At 44.5% G+C, this 25,479-nt stretch overlaps 1 protein-coding gene across 2 annotated transcripts in view; it reads left to right on the top strand.

The window, feature by feature from the left end:
- Window positions 1-5,438: 5,438 nt before the first annotated feature.
- FGFR4 (fibroblast growth factor receptor 4) overlaps window positions 5,439-25,479 on the top strand; it is a 38,653-nt gene continuing 18,612 nt past the window's right edge. For both annotated transcript variants that reach the window (XR_004537514.1, XM_033927603.1), the window contains exons 1-13: window positions 5,439-5,560; window positions 9,895-9,988; window positions 13,051-13,314; window positions 13,529-13,618; window positions 13,814-13,980; window positions 17,392-17,515; window positions 19,314-19,504; window positions 19,978-20,116; window positions 20,888-21,081; window positions 21,324-21,451; window positions 22,214-22,335; window positions 22,892-23,002; window positions 23,968-24,158. Coding sequence is in view for 1 of the 2 variants with exons in the window: in XM_033927603.1 (XP_033783494.1) it covers window positions 9,916-9,988; window positions 13,051-13,314; window positions 13,529-13,618; window positions 13,814-13,980; window positions 17,392-17,515; window positions 19,314-19,504; window positions 19,978-20,116; window positions 20,888-21,081; window positions 21,324-21,451; window positions 22,214-22,335; window positions 22,892-23,002; window positions 23,968-24,158 (1,794 nt within the window). In the remaining variant the exon portion in view is untranslated. The remainder of the gene's footprint in view (window positions 5,561-9,894; window positions 9,989-13,050; window positions 13,315-13,528; window positions 13,619-13,813; window positions 13,981-17,391; window positions 17,516-19,313; window positions 19,505-19,977; window positions 20,117-20,887; window positions 21,082-21,323; window positions 21,452-22,213; window positions 22,336-22,891; window positions 23,003-23,967; window positions 24,159-25,479) is intronic.

The raw sequence follows: 25,479 nt of genomic DNA, 5'->3' as shown, positions 1-25,479 counted from the left end.
CCCAAATCTCAACATATTAATCCACTCATTGGTCATTTCTAGAATTGACTACCGTAATGCTTTGTTCACAGGAATCCACCTTAAAGAAAGTAAGTACCTGCAACTTATTCAAAACACCTCTATCAGACTCATGGAAGGCAAAGAAATTTGACCATATTTCACCACTTCTCAAAAAATCTCATTGGCTTCCAGTGGCACATTGAATAACCTACAAGATATGTCTGCTAACCCTTAAATTGATACTTTTCAAATCCCTTTCCTTATTGATATAGTCTAAATACCCTATGCCCCCACCCAATCACTTAGATCTAATGATCAACTTTTGCTGGTTGTCCCCTCTCTTAGATCCATTATAACATGGAGACATTGTTTTTCAGTTCGCACTCCACAATTGTGAAACTCCCAATACACATAAGGGAAGAATGTCTCATTGCTAGGTGTAAAAGCAAGTTAAAATGTTTTATTTTTAAAGATGCTTTTGACTGCTAGCTTTTTATAATTAGGTCACACCTTTTTAACTCCAACTTTTGATCTTTTTTTATTTTATCCTCCCTATTATATCAGTTACCCATCTCATTTACTATCATACATTGTATTTCTTCCCCCTCTTCTCTTTTGGTCCTGTTTATGTTAAGTGTGTCTGTTATTTGTATTGAAACCTTGTATTTGTATTTGTTGATGCATTTTTTTTTTAAGGCTTGTTCATCGCTTTGTATTATGATTAAGCGATGAACAGGGGAGAGCCATGCTTGACTCTGGGGTGTGGGTTGGAGAGAGGCCAAAACCTGGACAAACTCCCACAAATTTAGGAAACTGTCCAGATACCTGGACAGTCCTAAAAAGAGCACATATCCAGGGAAATCTGGATTGGATTGGATTTATTTGAAACACCGCTTGTATGTGAGTATTAAGCGGTTTACAATATTAATACATTAGGGTTACATTTTCAATCATTAGAAAATATTCCCTCTCTGTCCCAGTGGGGTCACAATCTAATTATAGCATCTATGTAAGAAGTATTTAAATACACGCTAGAGAAATATGAAGATGTACAGTTCCCCCTCCAAATCTATAGTTTCAGTACCCACGGATTCGTTTATTCGTAAATTTATTTTTAAAAAAAAAATCACAAAATTCTGCATCAGACCTTCTCCAGACCGTACCTGGTGTTCTAGTGGTGATGCGGGGCAGGATTGCTTGACCTACGCTCCTACCCCATGCAGAGCCGTCATCAAAATGGCTGCCATGAGTTCCCTTTGTGTTCTCGAGACTAAAACGGGAACTCACGGCAGCCATTTTGATGATGGCTCAGCTTAACAAACTTGCTGCACTTCAAGGGAGTAAACGGGCAGATAAGATGGGTGACCCGGTTGACATCATATATCTGGATTTTCAGGAGGCGTTCGACAAGGTTCTGCATGAATGACTACTTCAAAAATTGCAAGCCATGGAATTGAGGGTGAAATACGTGAATTAAAAACCAGATAGGAAACAAAGAGTGGGGGGTAAATGGACAATACTTGGACTGGAAAACGTCACAAGTGGAGTGCCACAGGGTTCAGTGCTTGGACCCGTGCTCTTCAACAAATTTATAAATGACCTGGAAATTGGTAAGACGAGTGAGGTGATTAAATTTGCAGATGATACGAAATTATTCAGAGTAGTGAAGATGCAGGAGGATTGCGAAGACCTGCAACGGGATATAAACATGCTCGAGAAATGGACCACAACATTGCAAATGAGGTTTAACGTGGATAAGTGTAAGGTGATGCACGTCGGTAACAAAAATCTTATGCACAGGATTTCTGGTGCAGTACTTGGCGAGACCCCCCAGGAAAGAGACTTGGGAGTACTTGTTGACAACTCAATGAAGCCATCCATGCAATGCACGGCAGTGGTGAAAAGGGCGAACGCTAATGGTGAAATGCTAGGAATAATTAAGAAGGGGATCATGAACAAATCAGAGAAGGTTATCATGCTGCTGTACTGGGCCATAGTACGCCCTCACCTGGAATTCTGCATCCAGCACTGGTCGCTGTACATGAAGAAAGACACAGTACTATTCGAAAGGGTCCAGAGAAGAGCGACTAAAATGGTTAAGGGGCTGGACGAGTTGCCGTACAGTGAGAGATTAGAGAAACTGGGCCTCTTCTCCCTTGAAAAGAGGAGACTGAGATGGGACATGATCGAAACATTCAAGATAATGAAGGAAATAGACTTAGTAAATAAAGACAGGTTGTTCACCCTCTCCAAGGTAGAAAGAATCTAGTCTAATCTTCCATTTGTGAGCCGCACATACCTATATAGGCTCAAGGTGACAGATCAAAGAGGAAGGGAAAGTTGTAGGGGAAGGGACATGGAGAAGCAAGAGGAGGGACATAGAAGAAGGGGTGCTATATAGAAACTAAGACAATTGTCAAAGAAGTGAGTCTTCAGGTTTTTTCTGAATGTGGTATAGTTTGTCTCTTTCCTGATAGCTTCAGATAGGTCTTTCCAGGTTTTTTCACCCAGATAAGTTAGCAGAGTGGAAAATTCGCTTGTAGTGAAGGTATTTTGTGGATGGCAGGTTCAGTTGGATTCTATTAAGGATTCTTTTTGATGTTGACCAAACAGTAGAGAATAATTGGATGAGAGGGGCTGCTGAGTTTCCATATAGAATCTGGTGTAGGATACATGACGATTTGAAAATTATTTGGGATGATATTGGGAGCCAATGTTGCCTGATGAAGGTTGTGATTGAATCAAATTTCTTTAATTTGTAGATTAGTCTAACGGCTGTGTTCTGGATGAGTTACAGTTTGTGGATAAAAAGTAGTGTTGATGCCAAGGTAGGCGGAGTTGCAATAGTCTAGTTGAGGCAGGACCATCATCTGGACAATCAGAGAAAAGTGGTGTGGGTGGAAGTATGATCTTGTGAGTCACAGTTGACGCATAGTGTAGATTAGTGGTCTCAAACTCAAACCCTTTGCAGAGCCACATTTTGGATTTGTAGGTACTTGGAGGGCCTCGGAAAAATTAATGTCTCATTAAAGAAATGACAATTTTGCAAGAGGTAAAATTCTATAGTTTATAAATCTTTCTTTTTGGCTAAGTCTTAATAATATTGCAATTCATAGCTAAAGAGACATATGATCAAGAAACTGTTTTATTTTACTTTTGTGATTATGATAAACATACCGAGGGCCTCAAAATAGTATCTGGCGGGCCGCAAGTTTGAGACCACTGGTGTAGATGGTCTTTTTTCGAAGGATAGATATTTGTGGTTCCATTGAGAGAGTGTCATCTAAGATGCAGCCTAGTACCCTGGTGGATTTTTCCATTATGAGAGTGATGCCTGATGAAAGAGTGAGGTTAGATATGACATTCTGTTGTGCGGTGCGGAAACCAATGGCTTTGGTCTTAGTGGAGTTCAGTTTCAGCACTCTGTAAAGTTAAAAGGGGATAGATTCCGTACAAACACAAGGAAGTTCTTCTTTACCCAGAGAGTGGTAGAAAACTGGAACGCTCTTCCGGAGGCTGTTATAGGAAAACACCCTCCAGGAATTCAAGACAAAGTTAGACAAGTTCCTGCTGAACCAGAATGTACGCAGGTAAGGCTAGTCTCGGGGCACTGGTCTTTGACCTAAGGGCCGCCTCGTGAGCAGACTGCTAGACACTATGGATCACTGGTCTGATCCAGCAATGGCAATGGGGAGAATGTGGCGCAGTGGTTAAAGTTACAGTCTCAGCACCCTGAAGTTGTGGGTTCGAACCCACGCTGCTCCTTGTGACCCTGGGCAAGTCACTTAATTGATTAAAGACAGCATCTGTGAACACATCGAAAAAAATGGGCAGCTAAAACCGAGTCAACATGGCTTCTGTAAGGGTAGGTCATGCCTCACAAACTTATTGTACTTCTTTGAGGGAGTGAACAGCCAGGTGGATAAAGGGGAATCTATAGACATCATTTACCTTGACTTCCAAAAAGCCTTCGACAAGGTGCCACACGAGAGACTGCTTAAAAAGATATGGAACCACGGGGTACAAGGGGAGGTCTACCGATGGATCAAAAACTGGCTGGCAAACAGGAAGCAGAGGGTTGGCGTAAAGGGCCACTACTCAGACTGGAAAGGGGTCACGAGCGGAGTTCCGCAGGGGTCGGTGCTGGGACCACTCTTGTTCAATATCTACATAAATGATCTAGAGGCGGGAACTAAGTGTGAAGTCATTAAATTTGCAGATGACACCAAACTATACAGCAGGGCTCAAACCAAGGAAGACTGCGAGGATCTCCAAAAGGATCTAACGCAGCTGGAAAAGTGGGCCGAAAAGTGGCAGATGAGCTTCAACGTGGGGAAATGCAAGGTCATGCACGTGGGGAAAAAGAACCCGATGTTCACATACAAAATGGGGGGAACACCACTAGGGGTTAGTAACCTGGAGAGAGACCTGGGAGTGATGGTAGACGCAACATGAAGGCATCGGTGCAATGCGCCACAGCCTCTAGGAAAGCAAACAAAATGCTGGGTATCATTAAGAAGGGTATTACGATCAGGACGAAGGAAGTCATCATGCCGCTGTATCGTGCAATGGTACGGCCGCATCTGGAGTACTGTGTCCAGTACTGGTCGCCGTACCTCAAGAAAGACATGGCGGTACTTGAGGGAGTGCAAAGAAGAGCAACCAAACTGATAAAGGGAATGGAAAATCTCCCATATACCGACAGATTGAAGCAGTTGGGACTTTTCTCCCTGGAAAAGCGAAGACTTAGAGGAGACATGATAGAAACCTTCAAGATCCTGAAGGGCATAGAGAAAGTAGACAGGGACAGATTTTTCAAATTAAGGGGCACCACAAGCACAAGGGGGCATTGGGAGAAATTGAAGGGGGACAGGTTCAGAACAAACGCTAGGAAGTTCTTTTTCACTCAGAGGGTGGTGGACACATGGAACGCGCTTCCAGAGGCTGTTGTAGACAAGAAAACATTAAATGGTTTCAAAGAAGGTTTGGATAGATTCCTAGAAGAAAAAGGGATTGGGGGGTATAGATAGGTATAGACCATTGCCCAGGCAATGGGCCTGATGGGCCGCCGCGGGAGCGGACCGCTGAGCAGGATGGACCTATGGTCTGCCTCAGCGGAGGCAACTTCTTATGTTCTTATATTAGATAGATTGTGAGCCCACCAGGGGAAAATGCTTTAGTACCTGAATGAATGCATGTAAACCGTTCTGAGCTCCCCCGGGAGAACGGTATAGAAAATTGAATAAAATAAGAGGGAGTGGGGTTTGCCTATCTGGTTTCTCATCTAATAATCCTGGTACCTGAAGGCTCTCTGCAGGGGGGTTAATTGTATGTCATCCTGCCAAGCAGCTGAACCAGGATTCTGTAAATCTGTAACCAGGGATTCATTGGTAGCAAAGGCCTTTGTCACACTGTTCAAAGATTAACCTGCAGTCTGAGCTAATTTCACATTCATCGTCCTGGGAATAGGGTCAGATGGACTTGTAGCAGGCTCAAATTAAAAGATGCCAGAAATTCATCGGGTGTACCCTCACACCCCATGTAGCAACGTCTCATCCTGGTATGTTACAATGCTCATTGTTGGGGATCAAGTGCTGTGTGCAGGGAAAGAAGTAAAAAAAGATATGTGGGGTGCTGTATTTCAAATCTCATGTTGATTAGTCATTAGCTGCGCAGAGCTTTCAGAAGAAATCGCAATTCAAATAAATGAGAAAGTATTAAAGTGGGGTCCCAGGTATGCATGTGGATGAGTGAGGGGGGGGGATTAGAGAGATGGGGGTAACGTCCATGTGTGCACATTGAGACCTTGTGAGAGAGGTATGCGTTTGTATAAAAGGAGTGAAAATGGGGGGTGCATATGCTCCTACTGGGAATGGCTGGGCTTCAGAACTGTGAGCTCCCCTCCCCTGACCCAATGCTCCTGCTCCATTCCCTAAAGCATCTTTGGGACTGCAGGAATTTCTGTTCTATCATTTTTGCAATCAGGAACGGAGGGGGGATGTGTAAAGGCTCAGAGAGATGGTACTACAGTACTCCTAGTTGGGTCGTGGGTTATGTTAAACACTAGGCCCTAGACTCCCCCCCACCCCACCCCTTACCTATCTCTAACTGTCCCGTCATATTGATTGTGGCTCCTTTCTTAACACAAATAGAGAGCAAAAACCTCACATAACATTTTATTTGTATAGTCAGTATTAAATCATTGGTCCCACAAAGAAATCTTATCTGACCCATTTTTTTTAAGCAAAATTTTCTTCATTCATTTAATTTGAAACCACCAAATTGCACTACCGACTAGTGCTGCCCGATTTCTGATTCCCTTTTTTAAAAAATCGGCCTCGCCAATTCGGTGCGCACGGATTGGCTGCTATTGCTTCGGGATGGGGTTACGAGTGGGTGTAGCTCTCGCCTTCTCCCTTCCCCTTTGGTGATTGGTGGGCGGGTTAGTTCCCCCACTTCCTATGGTGGCTCGTAGCTGGTGAGGGAAATGGTGGGTCAGTGAAGGTTAGACCTGCTTCTACTAAACTCCACTAGCGGTTTGTATCACTGGGAGCCGCGCTGAATGTTGCGCGTTGCTCCCAACTCTCAGTTCCTATGAGCGTCGGGAGCTGCACGCAGCATTCAGCATGGCTCCCAGCGATAAAAAACATTAGCAAGGTTTAGTAGAAGGAGGCCTAGTCTAGAAATGGTTCTGTGTCCCTCCCCTCGTCTGTCACCACTGTTATGGTGAAGGAGCAGGATGAGGTCGGGCGTCGGTGAGTACAGGAGCTGGGCTCCAGCCTGCCCAACCGCCACTGCTTTGAGTGTGAGCAGCACGGGGTGACGTAAATTGACATCACCGTCGGAAGCTTCATGTGCACCTCCTGCTCCAGCCTCTTTTGAGTATCATAGGAGTCCCAGGGTATTAATAATCTCGGCTGGTAATAGGGCTTATGCTGTTCCTATGTGAATTCTCTCTTTCCCTACCATAGTAATGCAACTGTCTGTTCTGTGAATTCTAACTATTGCTAACACCATAAATGTCCGCGGAAAAACCCATAATTGGCCCTGTACTTAGTTATTCCTGCCCATGAATTGATTGCTTCCCTACATCAGCTGGAAAATCTGAGCGAAAAGAACAAACTTTTGTTTGTTTATTTTATTTACACCACAGCGCCTGTGTGGGTAGAAGCTATAAAATAAACCCCCTAGGAAAATCGAATCGAAAAATCGATTCAATAGGCTGAATCAAATTGAATCAAAATGTTTTTTTCCTGAATTGGGCAGCACTACTACCAACCGTCAATTTTTTGAATGTTAGCAAATCTTCAGTGATAACATTCTTGAGCTGTTGGGTTCGGAGGAATACCACGTTACCAGCTCAAGAATGCTTTTTTAAAATTTGATTTTCACAATTCAAAAACAGTTAAAGAAAATGGATATCTCTATGAAATACAAGAGAAAGAAAAACACTACAAACAATCCATCGATCCCTCATTATTTTAGCATTGGCCGCCACAGTAACAGCTCTGATGTCACCGCGGCTTTGTACATGAAGAAACAATAAGGATATTTAGTCCTATAAACAGCATTGTACGATGGCTTCGTATCTTTCAGAAACTTCTAGCTGAAGTGGAATCTGAAAATTTTATAAACTTGTGCATGGAAATGTAAGGAAAAAAGTAGCTTTTAGGGCCAATACTCTAGACCAGAACTAAAATTCTGATGACACCAATCTACCCCTTGTTCGTCTGTGAGCTTTTTTCTAAAAGGAATATAACATTAAAAACAAAAAAACCCCAAAGTGGCAGCATTCTTCATAATTAGAAGGTGAAAGTAAATATATAAGCTGGAATTCACAAATCTTAAGTTTCTAACTCTATCAGCATTCTCAAGCATCCTTAATGACTGAAGCTGAAACCTGAGACTCTACCACACTAAAACGTTAGCAAATTTTTCAGCTACTTGTGAAAAGATCTCAACATCCCTTCCATCCTTTGATTAATAGCCCATAAATCCTTAAGAGTACCAACTTGCTTATCATCACTTACATGTACAAACAATTGGGAGTACAATGATACAACACCCCTCAGCAGCAGGAGAGTTGCCCACACTCCCCTGTCATGCAACTTCCCACCCACCCCCACCGGTGCCTCCAATGACCTCTGCCCACTACCCCTTACCTTATTTTCAGATAGCTAGTCTATTCAAAATGATGGCCTTTCCCTCCCCGATGCATTCTGGGATGCACTGGGGAGGGGCCTGAGGCTCTGGTTGTCACAGGTTGTTAAGGACCTTCCTATGAGTGGGTCCTTATGCATCTGTGCCAATCAAAGCATTAGGTCCCTCCCTGGATGCATCCAGATGCATTTTTTTTGAAAATCTAGCCCTTAGTTCTGTTTGTCAGGGTTAGTGGTATGGTAAGTAAAAGGAATAAATACTGTCAGGCTGCTACTCAAAGGTTCACAGTAGAATCAGATTCTACCGTGAATCGTGTACTGCAAAATTACTGCAGCATTCTCAAAATAATGAGCAAGCACATTTATGCTGCATTACAATGCTGCTCACTAGTCTGCATTAATGTTCCTGTCAGTGCTCCACAGAAACACTGATGTTAAAAAAGTGTCCCTGGCCCAAATTTCTTCCCCCTTCCTCTGGTAGACCCCCAAAGAGGACCTGGAGACCCAGGCACACTCCTCCCCAAGGCCAACAGGGCAGGGCAGACCCCCTCCTGAAACCTCTCACAGTGGGATACCAGGCTGGGTCCACCCCATGTCCCCCACTGGAATCTTTTCTGGTGGCCTAGGGTAGCCCTGGTCCACCCCACACGCAGCTGAAAGGGAGGAGAGAATAGGCATCTTTCCCTCCTGGGTGGCGTCATCACAATAGCATTGCCCAACCCCGCCCACTGCATTCTGGAACGCACTGGGTGAGGCCTAAGTACCAAATAAGGGAAAAACTTCCTTAGAACCAAGCACTGAAAGGTGGATAGTGACAACGCAGGTGCTTAGTTCCTTATCTCAAGGTACACAGCCAGTACATGTACCTGCAACAAGCAGAAGCTGCAGTGGTGCTCTGGGGGGTCCTTCCTCAGAACAGAGTCACCTAAGGATTAATAGTACATTCACTGTATACACGAATACAGCATGTCTGGTGCAGTACTCAGGAGACCCCCAGAAAAAGAGACTTGGGAGTACTGGTAGATAAGTCAATGAAGACGGCAGCAAAAAGGGCAAATAGAATGCTAGGAAGGGAATTATGAACAAATCGGAGAATGTTATCATGCCGCTGTACCGGGCCATGGTACGCCCCCACCTGGAATACTGCATCCAGCACTGGTTGCCATACATGAAGAAGGATACGGTACTACTTGCAAGGGTCCAGAGAAGAGTGATTAAAATGGTTAAGAGGCTGGAGGAGTTGCCGTACAGTGAGAGATTGGAGAAACTGGGCCTCTTCTCCCTTAAAAAGAGGAGACTGAGTGGGGACATGATCGAAACATTCAAGATAATGAAGGAAATAGACTTGGTAGATAAAGACAGGTTGTTTACCCTCTCCAAGGTAGAGAGAACAAGAGGGCACTCTCTAAAGTTGAAAGGGAATAGATTCCATACAAACGTAAGGAAATTTCTCTTCACCCAGAGAGTAGTAGAAATCTGGAACACTCTTCCGGAGGCTGTTATAGGGGAAAACACCTTCCAGGGATTCAAGACAAAGTTGGACAAGTTTCTGCTAAACTGGAACGTACGCAGGTAAGGCTAGACTCAGGACACTGGTCTTTGACCTAAGAGCCGCCGTGGGAGCAGACTACTAGGACCACTGGTCTGACCCAGCAGCGGCAATTCTTGTGCCACACTGATGGATTTTCTCTCTCTGTTTACAGCAGATTAACTAAGCCTCTTCTCTTTCTTCTAGGGTCCGATCAGTCTTGGAGAAATGAGGTGGCTTTTTTGTGGCCTGACGCTTTGGCTGCTAACTCTAGCTGCAGCCCAGACATACAGAGAGGATGGTAAGAGGGAAATCATTCAAATACTCAAATCTTTGAGAGCCTCTGTGGCAAGATGATCAGGTTTGAGAAATTATTTTATGATTAATATCCTGCCTTGGACATCTGTTTCGAAAGGCAGGTAAGAAATGCATTTCTTTGGCTTTCATTTATACTTTTTCATTGGGAAGTTCAAGGCAGTTTACATTTTGCTTTAGCTGCCATTCATTCAGGCATCAGCTATAACAGAAGATCTTGTTTCCAGAGTGAAAACATGTAAAGTAGCAAAATCGTCCTCTTTACGTCGCTACTGACATCCTAACAACTAAATCACTATAATCTGCCTCAAACTTCCCTCAGCCATTTCCATTTGGAAACATGCTGCTGCCACCGCCGCCGGGGAAAGGCTGCCACTGGCCATCGGAAACAGGCCGGCACCGAGTTCGCCCTGCTTCTTTTCCCAGCGGGTCGACCAACTCTCGCTGTCCGACGTCAATTCTAACATCAGAGGACGTTCCGGGCCAACCAGGCAGCCATTGGCTGTCCCAGAACTTCCTTTCCGATGTCAGAATTGACATTGTACGGCTAAAGTTGGTCGGCTCGCGGGGAAGAGAAACAGGGAGGAAGAACTCGGTGCCGGCTTTTTCTGATGACGGCAATGGCACTTTCCCCGGCGGCAGCCTATTCCTTGGTGAGTGGCCAGCTGTGCACCCCCTTGGGCTTTGCACCCGGGGCGGACCGTCCTCCCCCCCGCCCCCCCCTTGGTATGCCACTGCTTCTTTTCATTTATGGCTTCCTTCACCTCTTTGGTAAGCCACGTCGGCTCTCTTTTGCCTTTGGTTTTCTTTACTTTGGACATCCGCGGAATGTAGAGGCTTTGTGCTTCCGTGATAATATTTTTCAGTAGGGACCATGCCCATCTTTATCTTGATCCGATTTTTCACCATGGCTCTTATGCTGTCGTATCTTCCCTTTTTAAAGTTTAAAGTCGTGGTTGAGGTTTTGGTACCTTTCCCTTTCCCAAATAAGTACGGGATAGAGGGGGAGGAGAAAGGAGACCACAGGTCTGGGGTGGACTGGTACCAGTGGACTTGTATTACAGAGTAATGTAGCACACAGACATTGCACAAGGTGAGCTGTGGCCAAACCCTGCAGACTCTTTATACGGCGCTTTTTATATTGATAAAACTGAAAGAAAAGTAACTCTAGCCTTATGCCAGAACCTGAGCCCTGTCTTCGCATCACCTTCCATTCACTAATAATCTACATGCTCAGTCTGCCTCTCTCTCTGTCCTTGTCTCTGCCAATTCTCTGTTCTCTCTCCTCACTCTATCTGTCTGTGGATGTCTCTCTCTTTTTTTGTGCCCTCTATATAAGTGACCTGTCCTGTCCTGTTTCTGCAGTCACTCTGCTTTCTCTTTCTCTCTGTCCTCACTTTGCTTGCATGTCTCTGGTCCTTCCCTGCTGTGTTCAAAAATGACCCTATTGTAGCTTTACTGTTGACATAGGTGTTGCCAAGAATTAAGTTAAAGTTGTATTATCTGTGGTAGTAATGGTGGGAAGATCACAGAAGAGGGGGCCCCCTTCTTAATTTCTGTCCTCGGCCCCACAATATCTACACCCGGCCCTGGATACTCTCTCTGTTTCCTCATGCTAATCTCTCTGTCTCTTTCTGTGCAATCAATGTGACTGGTTGTCTCTCCCACACTCTGTCCTCTCTTCCTCTCAGGGTTAGCTCATAGGATAATAATAATAACAGTTTATATACCGCAGGACCGTGAAGTTCTGTGCGGTTTACAATGGTTAAAAGATGTTACAAATTAATTAGAATTAACAAGGTTAGAAACTAGTTATTAACAGCGCTAGAGATCAGTTATTGTGGCGTAGGATTGTACAGCTTAGTTGCCTAAATACTTCAGGTGTTTCCTAAATTCCCCATAAGTAGTAGGCGTGAGCAATTGTTCCAGATCTTTGCCCCATAATGCCGCTTGATGTGAGAAGATGTTGATGGTGTTTTTTAAATTTACATGCTTTAACCGGTGGGGAAACAATATTCGAGTGTGAGCTTCTCTTATGTCTGTTGTTTGAGGAAGAGAAGAGGTCAGTTATATATTTAGGGGCCAAACTGAATAGTGCCTTAAAGCAAAAGCATCTGAACTTAAACTTCACGCATGCCTCCATCGGTAGCCAATGTAAGGTGTTACATGATCGAACTTCTTCAACCCCAAAATTAGCTTGACTGCCGCATTTTGCACCATGTTCTTCTGGGAAATTGCCAGGATGGTGCGCCCTTAGCCAACTTAGTTTGGCGGTGCCCCTACTTCCACCCCTTCCTTTCCCCAGTTCATTCTCTCTTTTCCTCTCTCTAGGGGGTTCAGCTCTCTTCCCACGCCTCTCTCCCTCTCCCTCAGTCCTGTAAAGTTTATGTCTTCCCTCCTCACACAACTTTTTGCAGGTGGAACCCAGGACCTAGCTTCAGGTAGCCTATCGTGCTGCTGCTACTTTACAGGACTGCAGGGAGAGTGAGAGAACCCTGATGGACCCTCAAAGACTGGGGAAGGGAAGGGTGGACCAGGTAAGGTTAGAGGCTGGGTATTTTGGTGCCCTGGGCCAGAATCTCACCTGGTCCATCGGTTAAATTGGCCCTGCCTCCTGCATGTCTCTTTTTTGCTCACACTCTCTATATGTGCCTGTAAAAGAGTCAGGGATTCTCGCTCAGTAATGATGTTCTATCACTGGGCAGCAAAGGGCGCTGCCCAGTAGTACAAAAACTACAGTTCCCAGGATGCACTGGGCTTAGCAGTCCTGCTGAGTCACCGGGGTGATCCTCAGGCAGGGAGGAGAATATATGCAAGAGCCTGGGGTCCCTGAGAGAGGAGAACTCCTGATTTTTCCGTAGACATCAGCTGAGGGCAGAGCTGTGGGAAAAGGGCTGATGCCTGTACTGCTTGGCTGAGGTAAGCCAAGTTAACTTGCTGTAAAGTGTGAGGCAAACTAAAAAGAATAAAAAGAGTTTTCTTCATATGAGGCTGTGTTATGTGTCTCCCTTCACACGTAGTCCTTCATGTATTTCTGTCTCGGAGCAGGGCTATTTGAACATCTGATACCAGACTCCATTGAGCACATTTTGCTGGAGCCAGGCAGTGTTCTGAGGCTCCTCTGCCACACTGCTGATAGCAAGAGCATTAGCTGGTTTAAGGAGGCTTCACAGCTGCTACCAGGGGAGAACATCAGCATAAGAGAGCGAGTACTTGAGATTCAGCTTGTGACACAGAAGGATTCAGGGCGATACTTGTGCATGGAGCGTGCGACTGGCAAGATTTTAAGCAATTTCACCATCTCCATTGTTGGTAAGTTGAAGCTCATCTTGATGACAGAAATGTTGTCCTTTGATTACATCCCAATGGTTACTGCTTCTGCTGGGGAAAAGTGTTTCCTTTCTTTAAAGTGCCTCCTACTAGGAGAAGCTGAGACTGCAGGACCTGTGAGCTTCCTCATAGTCAGCATTCATGCAGGCATCTCCCGTGTCCCTTAATTGAATTCTGTTTGATTTTCTGTTTCTAGAATCTTTGGCCTCAGGTGATGAAGAAGATGACAGTGATGTTGAAAATGCTCAAAGAGAATTAAAAAAGGAAATATCTTACCCTCAGCAAGGTTGGTAAGGTCACACTTCCATCTCAAACAGCATCTCTATGAAAAGGATATTAAGCACATGGGCACTCACCACAGACAGATCCTGAGCGTGAAAGAGCTCACGAGAGACACACCTGAGACGGTGCTTCTTCATTCCATAGTTTAAATGTCCTAATATCTCACTTGGTAACTTTGAAATTCATTCTTCTCTTAAAGTTCCTCAATGGACACAGCCACATCGCATGGACAAGAGACTCTTTGCTGTTCCAGCTGGGTACACAGTAAAATTCCGCTGTCCTGCTGCAGGACGTCCAGTCCCCAACATCCGCTGGCTAAAAGATGGCCAAGAATTCAGTGGGAAGCAGCGCATTGGAGGAATCCGGGTAAGACTGGTTGCTTGATAGAGAAGCAAGCCTAGCATATGTGATGCTATAATTGTTTCTGGTGGTCTTTTCAAAGGTTTCTGACCCTTTAATCCTTTAAGATTAAACCGCATGGGGGAGGGAGAGTCAGATGTCACATTGCCTTAGTCTTTCTCCTGGAACCTTCTGCAAAAGCTTGTTGGGAGTTTTTCCATGTAGGACGAGGATGGGAGGGTTCCCTTACACTTTCATTTGTCAAATAGTTTTGTCTTTACTAGATGGTAAGCTCCCTGAATTGGGAACTTCTCTGACATGCTGTGATACTATGAGCAAGGGCTGAGGTGAGCCAGACACTGTTGCAAGAATAAATCAAAAACCTGAGGGCAGACTTGCATGGTCTGTGTCTGTGTATGGCCATTTGGTGGAGGATGGGCTGGGGAGGGCTTCAATGGCTGGAAGGGTGTAGATGGGCTGGAATAGGTTTTAACAGAAATTTCGGCAGTAGGAACCCAAACACAGTACCGGGTAGAGCTTTGGATTCTTGCCCAGAAATAGCTAAGAAGAAAAAATTAAAAAATTTAAATTAAATAATAATAAATAATAATAATAATAATAACAGTTTATATACCGCAATACCGTTAAGTTCTATGCGGTTTACAGAAGATTAGTGGAGTACAAGTTGAGTTGACGTACAAGTTGAGTTAACTTAAGGGATGTGGGAACAATGGGGAGAAAGGGCAAGAGAGGGGAAGGAGGGAAGTGGGTCAGCTGGAATAGGTGAGTTTTGAGGCGTTTCCTGAATACCTCATAAGTGGTGGGCAATAGGAGTTGTTCTAGGTCTTTACCCCATAGAGCAGCCTGATGTGAGAGAAGATGCTCATGGTGTTTTTTTAGTTTGCATCCTCTAACCGGGGTATCAGGTTGGGCAGACTGGATGGACCATTCGGGTCTTTATCTGCCGTCATCTACTATGGTACTATGTTACTTCACAGGATCTGGAACAGCAAAGAAAAGGAGACAGTCAGCTGCCCACCCAACCACAGTCTGTAAAGTCTTTCTCTTTTCTCTTTCTGGAGACTTCAAACAGGGCTTCCAGGTGTTCAGTAGAGAAAAGGTTGGCTTGCCTCAGCCAAGCAGAGTAACTAGGCACACATAGTAGTCAAAACATACTGCAGATCACTCCTTAAGAACATAGGACTAGCCTTACTGGGTCAGACCAATGGTCCATCAAGCCCAGTAGCCTGTTCTCACGGTGACCAATCCAGATCACTAGTACCTGGCCAAAACCCAAGGAGTAGCAATATTCCATGCTTCCCCCCATGTCTTAATAACAGACTATGGACTTTTCCTCCAGGAATTTATCCAAACCTTTCTTAAAACCAGCTACACTATTCGCTCTTACCACAACCTTTTCTAAGCTGAAGAGCCCTAACCTTTTTAGTCTTTTCTCATACAAGAGAAGTTCCATCCCCTTTATCATCTTGGTCACTCTTCTTTGAACCTTTTATAGTGCCACTGTATCTTTCACCGAAGTTACACAGAAAGAGTGACTCGTCAGCAAGAAGATTCCTGGAACAGCACTGTGTGCAGGAAGCTTCCAATTGTCAGGAGGCAGGAAGGAGCTGACCCAGGAGTCGCAGATTTGTGTATTTTTTTTCTTTTTTGTTGCCATCAGGGAGAGGGAGGATGCAAAGGCTGTTGGAACCACAAGAGGGAGGGAGGGGGGCTGCTGCTGTACCTGTGAAGTTGGAAGGAGTTTGCTTGGGCTGCTGAAGGGAAGGGTGACAGTTACTGGATCTGGTCTGGGGCTGGGGGGACATTACTGGGCCTGGTCTGGTCTGGAGCTAAAGGGAAGGGTGACAGTTACTGCATCTGGTCTAGGGATTGGGGGGGGGGTGAGAAGGGAAACAGGTGGTGGGTGGAGTGGAGCTGGAAGGAAGATCCACACCTGGGTGCTGAAGTGAGAGGATAGAAGTGTTGGACCCATAGGAAGGGGGCTAGAGAGAAGGGAGACAGGTGCAGGAACTGCAGGGAGGAAGGGATAGAAGGAAGAGGAAAGAGAGAAGCTGAATCAAGGAGATAAAGGAAGAGTGAGTAAAATATTGAAAATAGTGGAGGGAGGGAGGAAAGAGAGCATGAGAGATACATTGGTGTAAAGGAGTAAGAGAGGGGAGAAGCTGGACACAGGGAGATATATAAAAAGTGGGGAGATGGTGGGCATGGATGGGAGCATAGGAACAGGGACAAAAAGGGGAATGCTGCATGGGAGTGGTATATGGACACAGAGAGAGGATGGCTAGACATGGGGGAGAATAAGAATGCAGAAGGAATATGCTGGACGGGGGTGGGGGGGTTATAAAGGAGTGATAATGTACACAGGGGGAGGGGGTCATAGAATGGAGAGATGATGAAGCAGGGAGATAGGCACATGGGAAATATTAGAAAGGGACGTATAGTGGGGAACAATATCGCTGGCTAAAATATTATCTAGGTGATATGTGAGGTCTGCCACCTTTGCACCAGGCAGGCAAGTGACCAAGCGATCCTCATGTCTAGTTTAAAGTTTCAAATTTATTTATAACTTGATATACCAACCATCACGTGTATCTGGACGGTTTACAATAATAAAAGCTGTTTCTATGTCTAATAATTGAATCACTAACTAAAATAGCTGTCCTAACCCTTCCCTCCTGGGCAGAAAAGCCTGAAGACACATCCTTATTACAAGAGGATATTGTATCCCCTGGGGGCAGGTTTTGGCTGCAGGATGACTTCTTGCTTCTCCAAAGTGATATTCTCCTCCATGGCAGCCAAGAGTTTGCCAAACTGGAAGTGGGACTTACCTGCTCTGTCCCTGTAGGTCTCAGCTCTTCCGAGCCTCCAGAGATTGCTAGGAGCTCTTTGCACCGAGTACACACATATGACCTCTCACCAACTGAGAGATAATCAAACATGTGATACTCAGTGCAAAGCTACCTGCATCTTAGTATTGGTGAGTTGTTCAGTGCTAGTTATATGATCTACTTTGTTGCTATTTATTTTTAGGTGTCCCTCAAAGATCTAAACATACTAAGTGTTGCTAAGTGTTAATTACTAGCTAATGAAGATGCCCTAACTAAAACTTCTATCCTCCTAATTAGCTTAAAATAAATCAGAGATCAGGACAGGAGTGGGTGAGAGGGAATTAAGCTCTAAACAGAGGTTTCCGCTAACTGCTAGCTGTTCTCTGAATTGATGTTCTAGTCAACTCTAAAACAGTAACTTTAAATGCTAAACTATTCTCTACATTGCTTTGCTAAATAAATAGCTCATGGCGATAATCCCACATCATTTTCTTTAGATGGTTCATCTCCCCCCCCCCCCCCCCACTTCTCTCTCTAGAATTGTATAAGGTGTGCTGAAGTAACTTCCTGCCTCTTATTTTTTCTCTAGTTCCGGCATCAGCACTGGAGTTTAGTGATGGAAAGTGTTGTGCCTTCTGACCAGGGCAACTACACCTGCCTGGTGGAGAACAAATTGGGCAGTATTAGTCACAGTTACCTGCTCGAAGTGCTGGGTAAGATTTCCTGCTCTCAGGCAGACTACACCATACCATATGGTTTCTTACACTCTGCAAATTTCAAGAAGGATTCCTAAACCATTAAATATGGTTAATAGGATTAAAAGAGAAGGTATTTTAGGTCAGTCTTATGCCTTATAGGACTGGTTCTACAAATGGTGTCCTAAGTTAGGCAGCGGTATGCGTCCTACTGCTGCCTAACTTAATTGCTTTGGCTTGGTAATTGACCATGTCACTTAAAAGCAATTAAAAAGTCATCTTCCAACTCCTGTAGAGAGACTCCTACCAGCGCCTATATCAAAAATAGGCTTAGTTTATGCTGGAAGTTGATGTAGGCTTTGGTAGGTGCCTCTATGGACCCGATTCTCAGTGAAAGCAGGTGCTGGAAATGGCCAATAGTTCTGGTGCCTATTTTGGATGTGGCCATGATTCTGGGAATGGCGCCACTTTTCTGGGAAGCCGCAAATGGCAGCACCATTTACAGAATCCAGCCCTCTGTGACTGGCAGCCTTGTTTTCAATGTGCAGAATCTCTAACTACAAACATCTGTCCCCGTTCTGGGCTAGAAATTTCACTAAATAAATAAATGTAAAATTGCATTGGGATGTAAGTTGAAAACCAGGACTAGCTTGAAATGTATCTACTGGAACTGAGTAAGTTCCTGATCTGTCTCTCATGCTAGAAGAGGCCGAGACAAGATCTGAGGGTCCTAATTAAAAGAGAATCTGGCTGTTCGGATCACTGAGATGGAGAGAGGCCAAGAACTAGCATGCTCAATGCCCAAAGAGGAGCTCTTAGAAGAGATGGAATCTGCTCTGTAGATACCCATTATCTATTCATTCAATGTATGATAGATGATAAGTGAGTTACCGATATCAGGAGGAGCTTATCAATGGGGGCTACTCTTAACTTGTATTACTTTACTATTAACCACAGTGATTAGTAATTTGGTCTCTTTGCATAAGATGGGACCTGTGATAAAATAACACATCTTAACAGTAGGCCACATTGATAATTATACCCTTCAATTACACAAAAATAATTCTTCTGTATTTCTAAATCAAGGTCTTGGGGGATGTAGCACTGTCCAAGTCATATCTACCACCCAGGCTTTGCAGCTTTCTTGAGTTGGGACTAGCTAAGCTTGGAGGCCACTGACCCAGGGATCGTTCATTCTGTCATTTCCACTTCTGAAAAAAATGTACAGACTGGTTCAAGTTTTGTTCAGAACTATTCAAGTTTACATCACATCATTAAATAGCTAATAATGAGGCAGTTGGTGGCATGAAGAACTCTTCTTCCAAACAGGGGTAACAATGCATGCGATCAAGTAGTAGATTTAAAACAAACTGGATAAAATATTTCTTTACTTAACATGTAATTAAGCTCTGGAACTTGTTGCCAGAGAATGTGGTGAAATCAGGGTTTAAAAAAGGTTTGGCTAATTTCCTAAAAGAGAAATCCATAGGCCATTATTGAGATGGCTTGGGGAAATTCACTGCTATTCCTAGGATAGGCAGCATAAAATCTGTTTTACTCCTGGGTTGGCCACTGTTGGAAATAGAATCCTGGAATTGATCGACCTTTGGTCTGTCCCAGTATGGCAATCCTTATGTTCTTGTAATTCAAGGTAGAGGCAAGCGAATCAATGAAGCTTCACCCCCAGACCTGTAGAAACCCCACCCTTCCATGGTAACAGGAAGCCCACCTGAAGGAAAGGGCGGGATAACCTGCCCCTCCCTCTCCTCCACTGGTAGACTCTAGCGTCAGTGCTTGTTTTGTGGGCTCTCTGCAGAAAGATCGATTCATCGGCCAATCCTTCAGGCTGGACTTCCTGCAAACACTACAGCATTGTTGGGCAGTGATGTGGAATTCCAGTGCAAGGTGTACAGTGATGCTCAGCCGCACATTCGATGGTTGAAACACATAGCAGTGAATGGCAGTAGGTACAGTCGTGAGGGGCTTCCCTTTGTCCAGGTGCTAAAGGTAAGCCTTTCCTACTATATTTGAACCCCAGACTTCCTGTCTATGTAGGAAATAATTTTTTGCCCTTCCAAAGAAATATTGGGGCCAATATTCAGAACGCGGGGGGCAGCCCGGCTACCTGCGCAGTCAGCTGCAAACTCACCCAAGCCAATATTCATCACCTGCCAGCTAAGTCATCGTGGCCAAAGATAGACCTACTATTTCAGCAGGTCTGTCTGGCCGCTAGACTTAGCCAATGAACCAAAGAATATTGGTGCTGACTGGGTATGTCGCATAACATAGATGGCGACTGGGATATTCAGCGGGAAATAGCTGGCTTTCTCCCACTGAATATTGATGATTAGCTGGGGAGTGTAGGTGAGGGGTTGACATTTCTTCAGATCTGTTGCCTTCAGAAGGGGGGAAGAGGTAGTTTTTCTGTCCTCTCTCTGCCCCAATGAATATCCTGGTCTTGTGTTTCCTCCTGTCCTCAGACAGCTGACATTAATAGCTCAGAGGTGGAAGTTCTCTACTTGAAGAATGTGTCCTTGCAAGATGCAGGAGCATACACCTGCCTTGCAGGAAACTCAGTTGGTCTGTCCTACCAGTCTGCATGGCTTACTATCCTGCCAGGTAAGAGCCAGGAGGGGGAAAAGGAACAGGAGCTGTGGGAGGATTGAACTGACATGAAAGAGCCTTTAGTGGATAAGTTAAACGGAAAGGAGAAAGCAGATGCGAAGATCAGGGAAGATATAGGGAAGGATACTCAGTGCTCAGGTAAATGAAGAAGACAGCAAGTGTTGATGTGAAGAGGAAAGAAGGAGCAGCAAGTGGATACAGAGGTCTAAAGAGGAGGCTAAGGGTACAGAGGAAGGAGCATTAGGTACAGTGAATACAAAGGAAGGGGGCAGCAAGTACAAAGGTCAGAGGCCAGTTCTGTCATTTTATTCATCATAAGAGTCTCTACCATTTTGCCTGACAGCTACGTCAGACTTATCGGTATCTCTGGAACCCTTTTTAAAAATTAGAGTTACGTTGGCCACCCTCTAGTCTTCTGGCTGAATTTTAAAGATAAATTACAAATTACCAACAATAGATCTGCAAGTTAATTTTTCAATTCTATCGGCACTCTGGGATGTATACCATCCGGTCCAGGTGATTTACTACTGTTCAATTTGTCAAATTGACCCATTACATCTTCCAGTGTTACAGAGATTTGTTTCAGTTTCTCTTGCTCATCAGTATTCAATACTCCCTCACTATGTGCTGTGTTCTCCTCTGACCTTTGTATCCCCTGCACTCCTTCTCAGACCTTTGTACCCGCTGGCCCTCCTCTGACCTTTATACACATTGCCCTCTGTTTTCTGACTCCTCTTTTCCTCCTCTCTCCATCTCTCTCTTTAGAAGAACATGCTATGCTGGAGGTTGAGATTAGTGGAGTGCAGCACCCAGATCTCATCATCTACCTCTCTGGATCTCTGGCTCTGCTTATGACCATTGTCATTGTAGTTTTGTGCAGAATACAGACTAGGCCCAGCAAACCGATTCTGGAACCAGCAGCATTGCACAAACTCGTCAAGTTCCCCCTTGTGCGACAGGTACAGACTGGCTGTCTCTTGCCCACCTTCTGCTGCTGTTTCATACACAGCACTCTCTTTGCCCCTCTGTCTGCCGCTTTTTGTGTTGCATGTCTGTTCTCTTTGATTTGCACCACTCTCTGCCCCTCTGCCCACTGCTTTTGCCCCTCTCTCAGATGATACAGGTTCACACTTTGCAGAATCAGTTATCTTCTGAGTCTGATGTGTAACATTGATGCCTGTCTTCCATCATTTCTGTCTAGTTTTCCCTGGAATCCAGCTCCTCCCTTGTGAGGGTCATGGGCCATTCATGCAGCTATGGCTCAGTGCTTGCCAGAGACATGGAGGTAGAATTACCACTGGATGTGAAGTGGGAATTCCCACGAGAAAGGTAGGCTTGTGGGGGTGAGGCTCTACTGGTTCTGTGCTTGTCTCTCTTCTGTTATAGAAAATACAATTTCAAAGCAATGTGGCCCGAAATCCACAGCTTGGAAATCTTAGTTATACTGAGAGGAGACCTTCCCACAAATGTCTTTAGATTGAACTGGGAAAGTCTACACAGATAGCTTTGCAAATATATAAGAACATAAGCAATGTCTCCGCTGGGTCAGACCTGAGGTCCATCGTGCCCAGCAGTCTGCTCACGCGGTGGCCCAACAGGTGTGTACAATTTTCCAGCAAAATTCTGCCTGTTTTTCTTCTTCTTCTTTCACTTCAGTTACATTTACATTTATTGATAGTTACAGTATAAAAAGCAACAAGAATGAAAAACTGAGCCATCAGGCAATAAAACGATTAAGCTGCCTAATCAAATTTAAGACAAATATCTATAAAATAAAGTTTCTTAACATTTTTCTAAACAAAGCATAATTATCCTGACATCTTATTTCCCTCGGCAATGAATTCCTGCCTCTTTTTATTTTTTTCAATCCTAAACCGCTGTGGTTTATCAAGTTCAAAAAAAAGCTAAATCAAGAAATAGGAGGAACAAGTGTCCAGATGAAATTTGTCCTCATGGCAAATTTCAAATGAATGTAAGCTCAGGATTTTGTTTTGAAAGTGTGATGCAAACCCAGCAGGTAGGTAGAGATAATTGTGTAATGTCCTTGGCGCACACACCGCAGAATCTCAGTGCAAGGAGCTTCTCTTACAGGCTGCAGCTGAGAAAGCCCTTGGGGGCAGGCTGCTTTGGCCAGGTGGTGAAAGCAGAAGCCTACGGCATCGACAGAGACAGACCAGAGAAAGCGCTTACTGTAGCAGTCAAGATGCTCAAAGGTCAGGAGCAAAACTTTTCTTTCAATAAATTGGACAGTAGATGCAGGCACAGAGGAATGAAGTTATAAGGCTGGACAGAGGACGCAGCTTAGAACTGCCATTCTTCACAGCCACACATCACGACCTAACTCAGACCTATGGTTCTTCAGGGAGGGTCATGCTGTCATTCGCAGAATGCATCTAGTATAAGCAGCAGGACAGATGGACAGAGGTCTGTACAGTCCTCTTTCATCCTATGCAAATATGCTCCCTGTGCACCCACTTAGCTGTTAGTCTGTCCATTTCTCATTTGCTCTTGTTTGCTCCCTATTTCTTTCATAACATCTCTGCACACATCCCATGTAAGGCAAGATTGTTTCGTGGCTAGAGGTGAGCATCTGACTTGTATTGTACATGAGGCCTCCCTTCTGTGACCGCAGACGGGGCTCTGACACTTAGCTCACATCTTTTTCTAATGATAGTTCAAGGCAAGTTACGTTCCTGCCACCAGAAGCTTACTGTCTAATATCCCATGGCTGCAGGCAGGTTGCTGACTCTGTTAATGTCCATTCCACAGAAAATAGCACAGAGAAAGATCTTGCTGACCTAATCGCAGAGATGGAGCTCATGAAAGTGATGGGCCAGCACAAAAACATTCTCAACCTGCTGGGAGTCTGCACGCAAGGAGGTGAGTGGAGGATCGATAGGTCAAGAGAGGAGGAGGACTGTGCTGCAGAGAGAGGGGCAGAGGAGACATATGGTGAGAACGGGGGAACAGAGGTTTATTCATTTCACTTAAAGTCCTATTAAAAGTGCTTTGACAAGACCATCAAAAGACCACTGCTGCCACATACCAGTAACTCTCTTCCCAATTACAACAATATCAGACTGTTGATCATGAATGGATGTCCAAATAAATGTGTCTTTAACAACTTGTTAAAGTGCCCCACTATATTGCACAAACCGTTTTTGGGGAGGTCCCAGGAGTAAACTGGGGGAGCAACACATTCCCTCCTCCCCCTCTTTCACGCCACATGCCTTGAACATGTTAAAATTAGTTTTGCTGGCCGGGATTCCAAAGCCCTTCCAGCCAAAGAAATTCAGGGTCCGAGCCACTCATCTCTTCCTTGTGCTGCTGCTGAATCAGAAGTCAGTGGCGTGCCTCCAGCTGCCAACTCCTGGATTCCTTGAGCATGTGAAGTTCTTGTGTAAACTGAGCACACATGAGAAGCCCTGGCTGCACAAGAAGGCAGTGAGCGGCTTGGACTCTGAATGTCTTTGGATGGCGGGACCTCACCATCCCTGCCAACCATTTAACAGGATGCTGCAGGTTTGGAAGGGGGTCACTGAGCACAAAATGGGGGGCCCACTGTCACAAATGTAGACTGCCTGGCAGTTTGTTCCACAAAGAGGGCCTGTTTCAAAAAAGGGACAAGAGAAATATGATATAGATGTTTAAATAGTTCAAACATATTATTGCACAAACAAGCCATTTCCAAAAAGAGGGAGGCTATGGAACTAGAAAATAGGAAATGAAGGTGAATGGAGGGAAGCTTAAAAGCAACATCAGTAAATACGTTGTGGGGGAAAGAGTGGCATAGGAATATCTGTTCAGCGATGGGAAGACTAATATTCTTGGTGGTGTGACTGTAGGACCTCTCTATATGATTGTGGAATATGCTTCCAAGGGGAATCTCCGGGAGTTTCTCCGAGCCTGCCGCCCACCAAATCCTGAGTACCTGTTGAATATCATCGGAGGGCCTGAGGCTAAGGTCTGTTTTAAGGATCTGCTGTCATGTGCATATCAGATAGCACGTGGAATGGAATACTTGGAATCAAACAAGGTAAGTGACCCTTTGTGCATGGGCTGATGGCAGTGACCCTAGGAAGGATACAGATGAAAAGGGATCTTTACTCATTAGAGGTCTGGGTTCAGTTAATAGGTTACAGTTTGCCATAGTTACACATTTGACACATTAGGTGACCAAAATTGCACACAGTATTCGAGGTGCAGCCATACAATAGAGCAATTCAAGGGCATTGAGCTGAGGGTTTCAACGTAGGTGTCATTGTTGAGGATACGTTGAAACCCTCAGCAGCGGTTGCTAAGAAAGCAAATAGAATGTTAGGAATTATCAGGAAAGGAATGGAACACAAAGATGAAAATGTTAGAATGCCCTTGTATTGCTCTATGGTACGCTGTAACTTGAATACTGTGTGCAATATCTCAAAAAAGATATAGTGGAATTAGAAAATGTATAGAGAAGGGTGATGAAAATGATAAAAGGTTTGGGATGACTTCCCTATGAGGAGAGGCTAAAGTGGCTAGGTCTCTTTAGCTTGGAGAAGAGACGACTCAGGGGTGATATGATAGAGATCTATAAAATAATGAGTGGAGTGGAAAGGGTAGATGTGAATCACGTGTGGTATGTGGTAAAATCAGTTAGCTTAGCGGGGTTTAAAAAAGGTTTGGATAATGTCCTAAACGAGAAGTCCATAGGCCATTATTGAGATGGCTTTGGGGGAAATCCACTACTTATTCCTAGGATAAGCAGCATAGAATCTGTTTTGCTACTTGGGATCTAGCAAGGTACTTGTGACCTGGGTTGGCCACTGTTGGAAACAGGATACTGGGCTTGATGGACCTTCGCTCTGTCCCAGTATGACAAGTCTTATGTTCTTATCTAATACCAATATACCTAGTATAGACCAGGGGTTCTTAACTTGAGGTCCATGGATGGATTTTAGGGTCAGTTAAAAATTAACATTTAGATTCACTATACTGCCTGGTACTGTTGATTTTTCTCGCAGAGAACGAAAGAGTAGATGTAGTAGTTGAAACGGACAAGATTCGTTTCTAGGTCCCGAAATAACATTCTGTCATCTGGAGGCAATTCCCCCCAGAAAGAAAGATAGATAGCCAGTATTCTGAAGAGATTTTTGCCTGATTTATTATGAGTCTGCAAAACATTTATATATCTGTTACATATCAGTGGTAACCATCACAAGAAAAGGGGGATGGACAAGAGAGGGGAGGGGGTGCGTGAGCAGGATATGTACTTCATTGTTTAAATCTTAAAGGTGTTAAGAGCTGTGGGGGGTTGAGCCTTCCTGTCTCAGACAACTAACCTAGTTAACATAAATTAAATGACCTCTTCCCAAACC

This window comes from Geotrypetes seraphini, chromosome 18 (assembly GCF_902459505.1).
Source record: "Geotrypetes seraphini chromosome 18, aGeoSer1.1, whole genome shotgun sequence".
Classification (NCBI taxonomy): Eukaryota; Metazoa; Chordata; class Amphibia; order Gymnophiona; family Dermophiidae; genus Geotrypetes; species Geotrypetes seraphini.
This window is presented reverse-complemented; position numbering and strand designations above follow the sequence as displayed.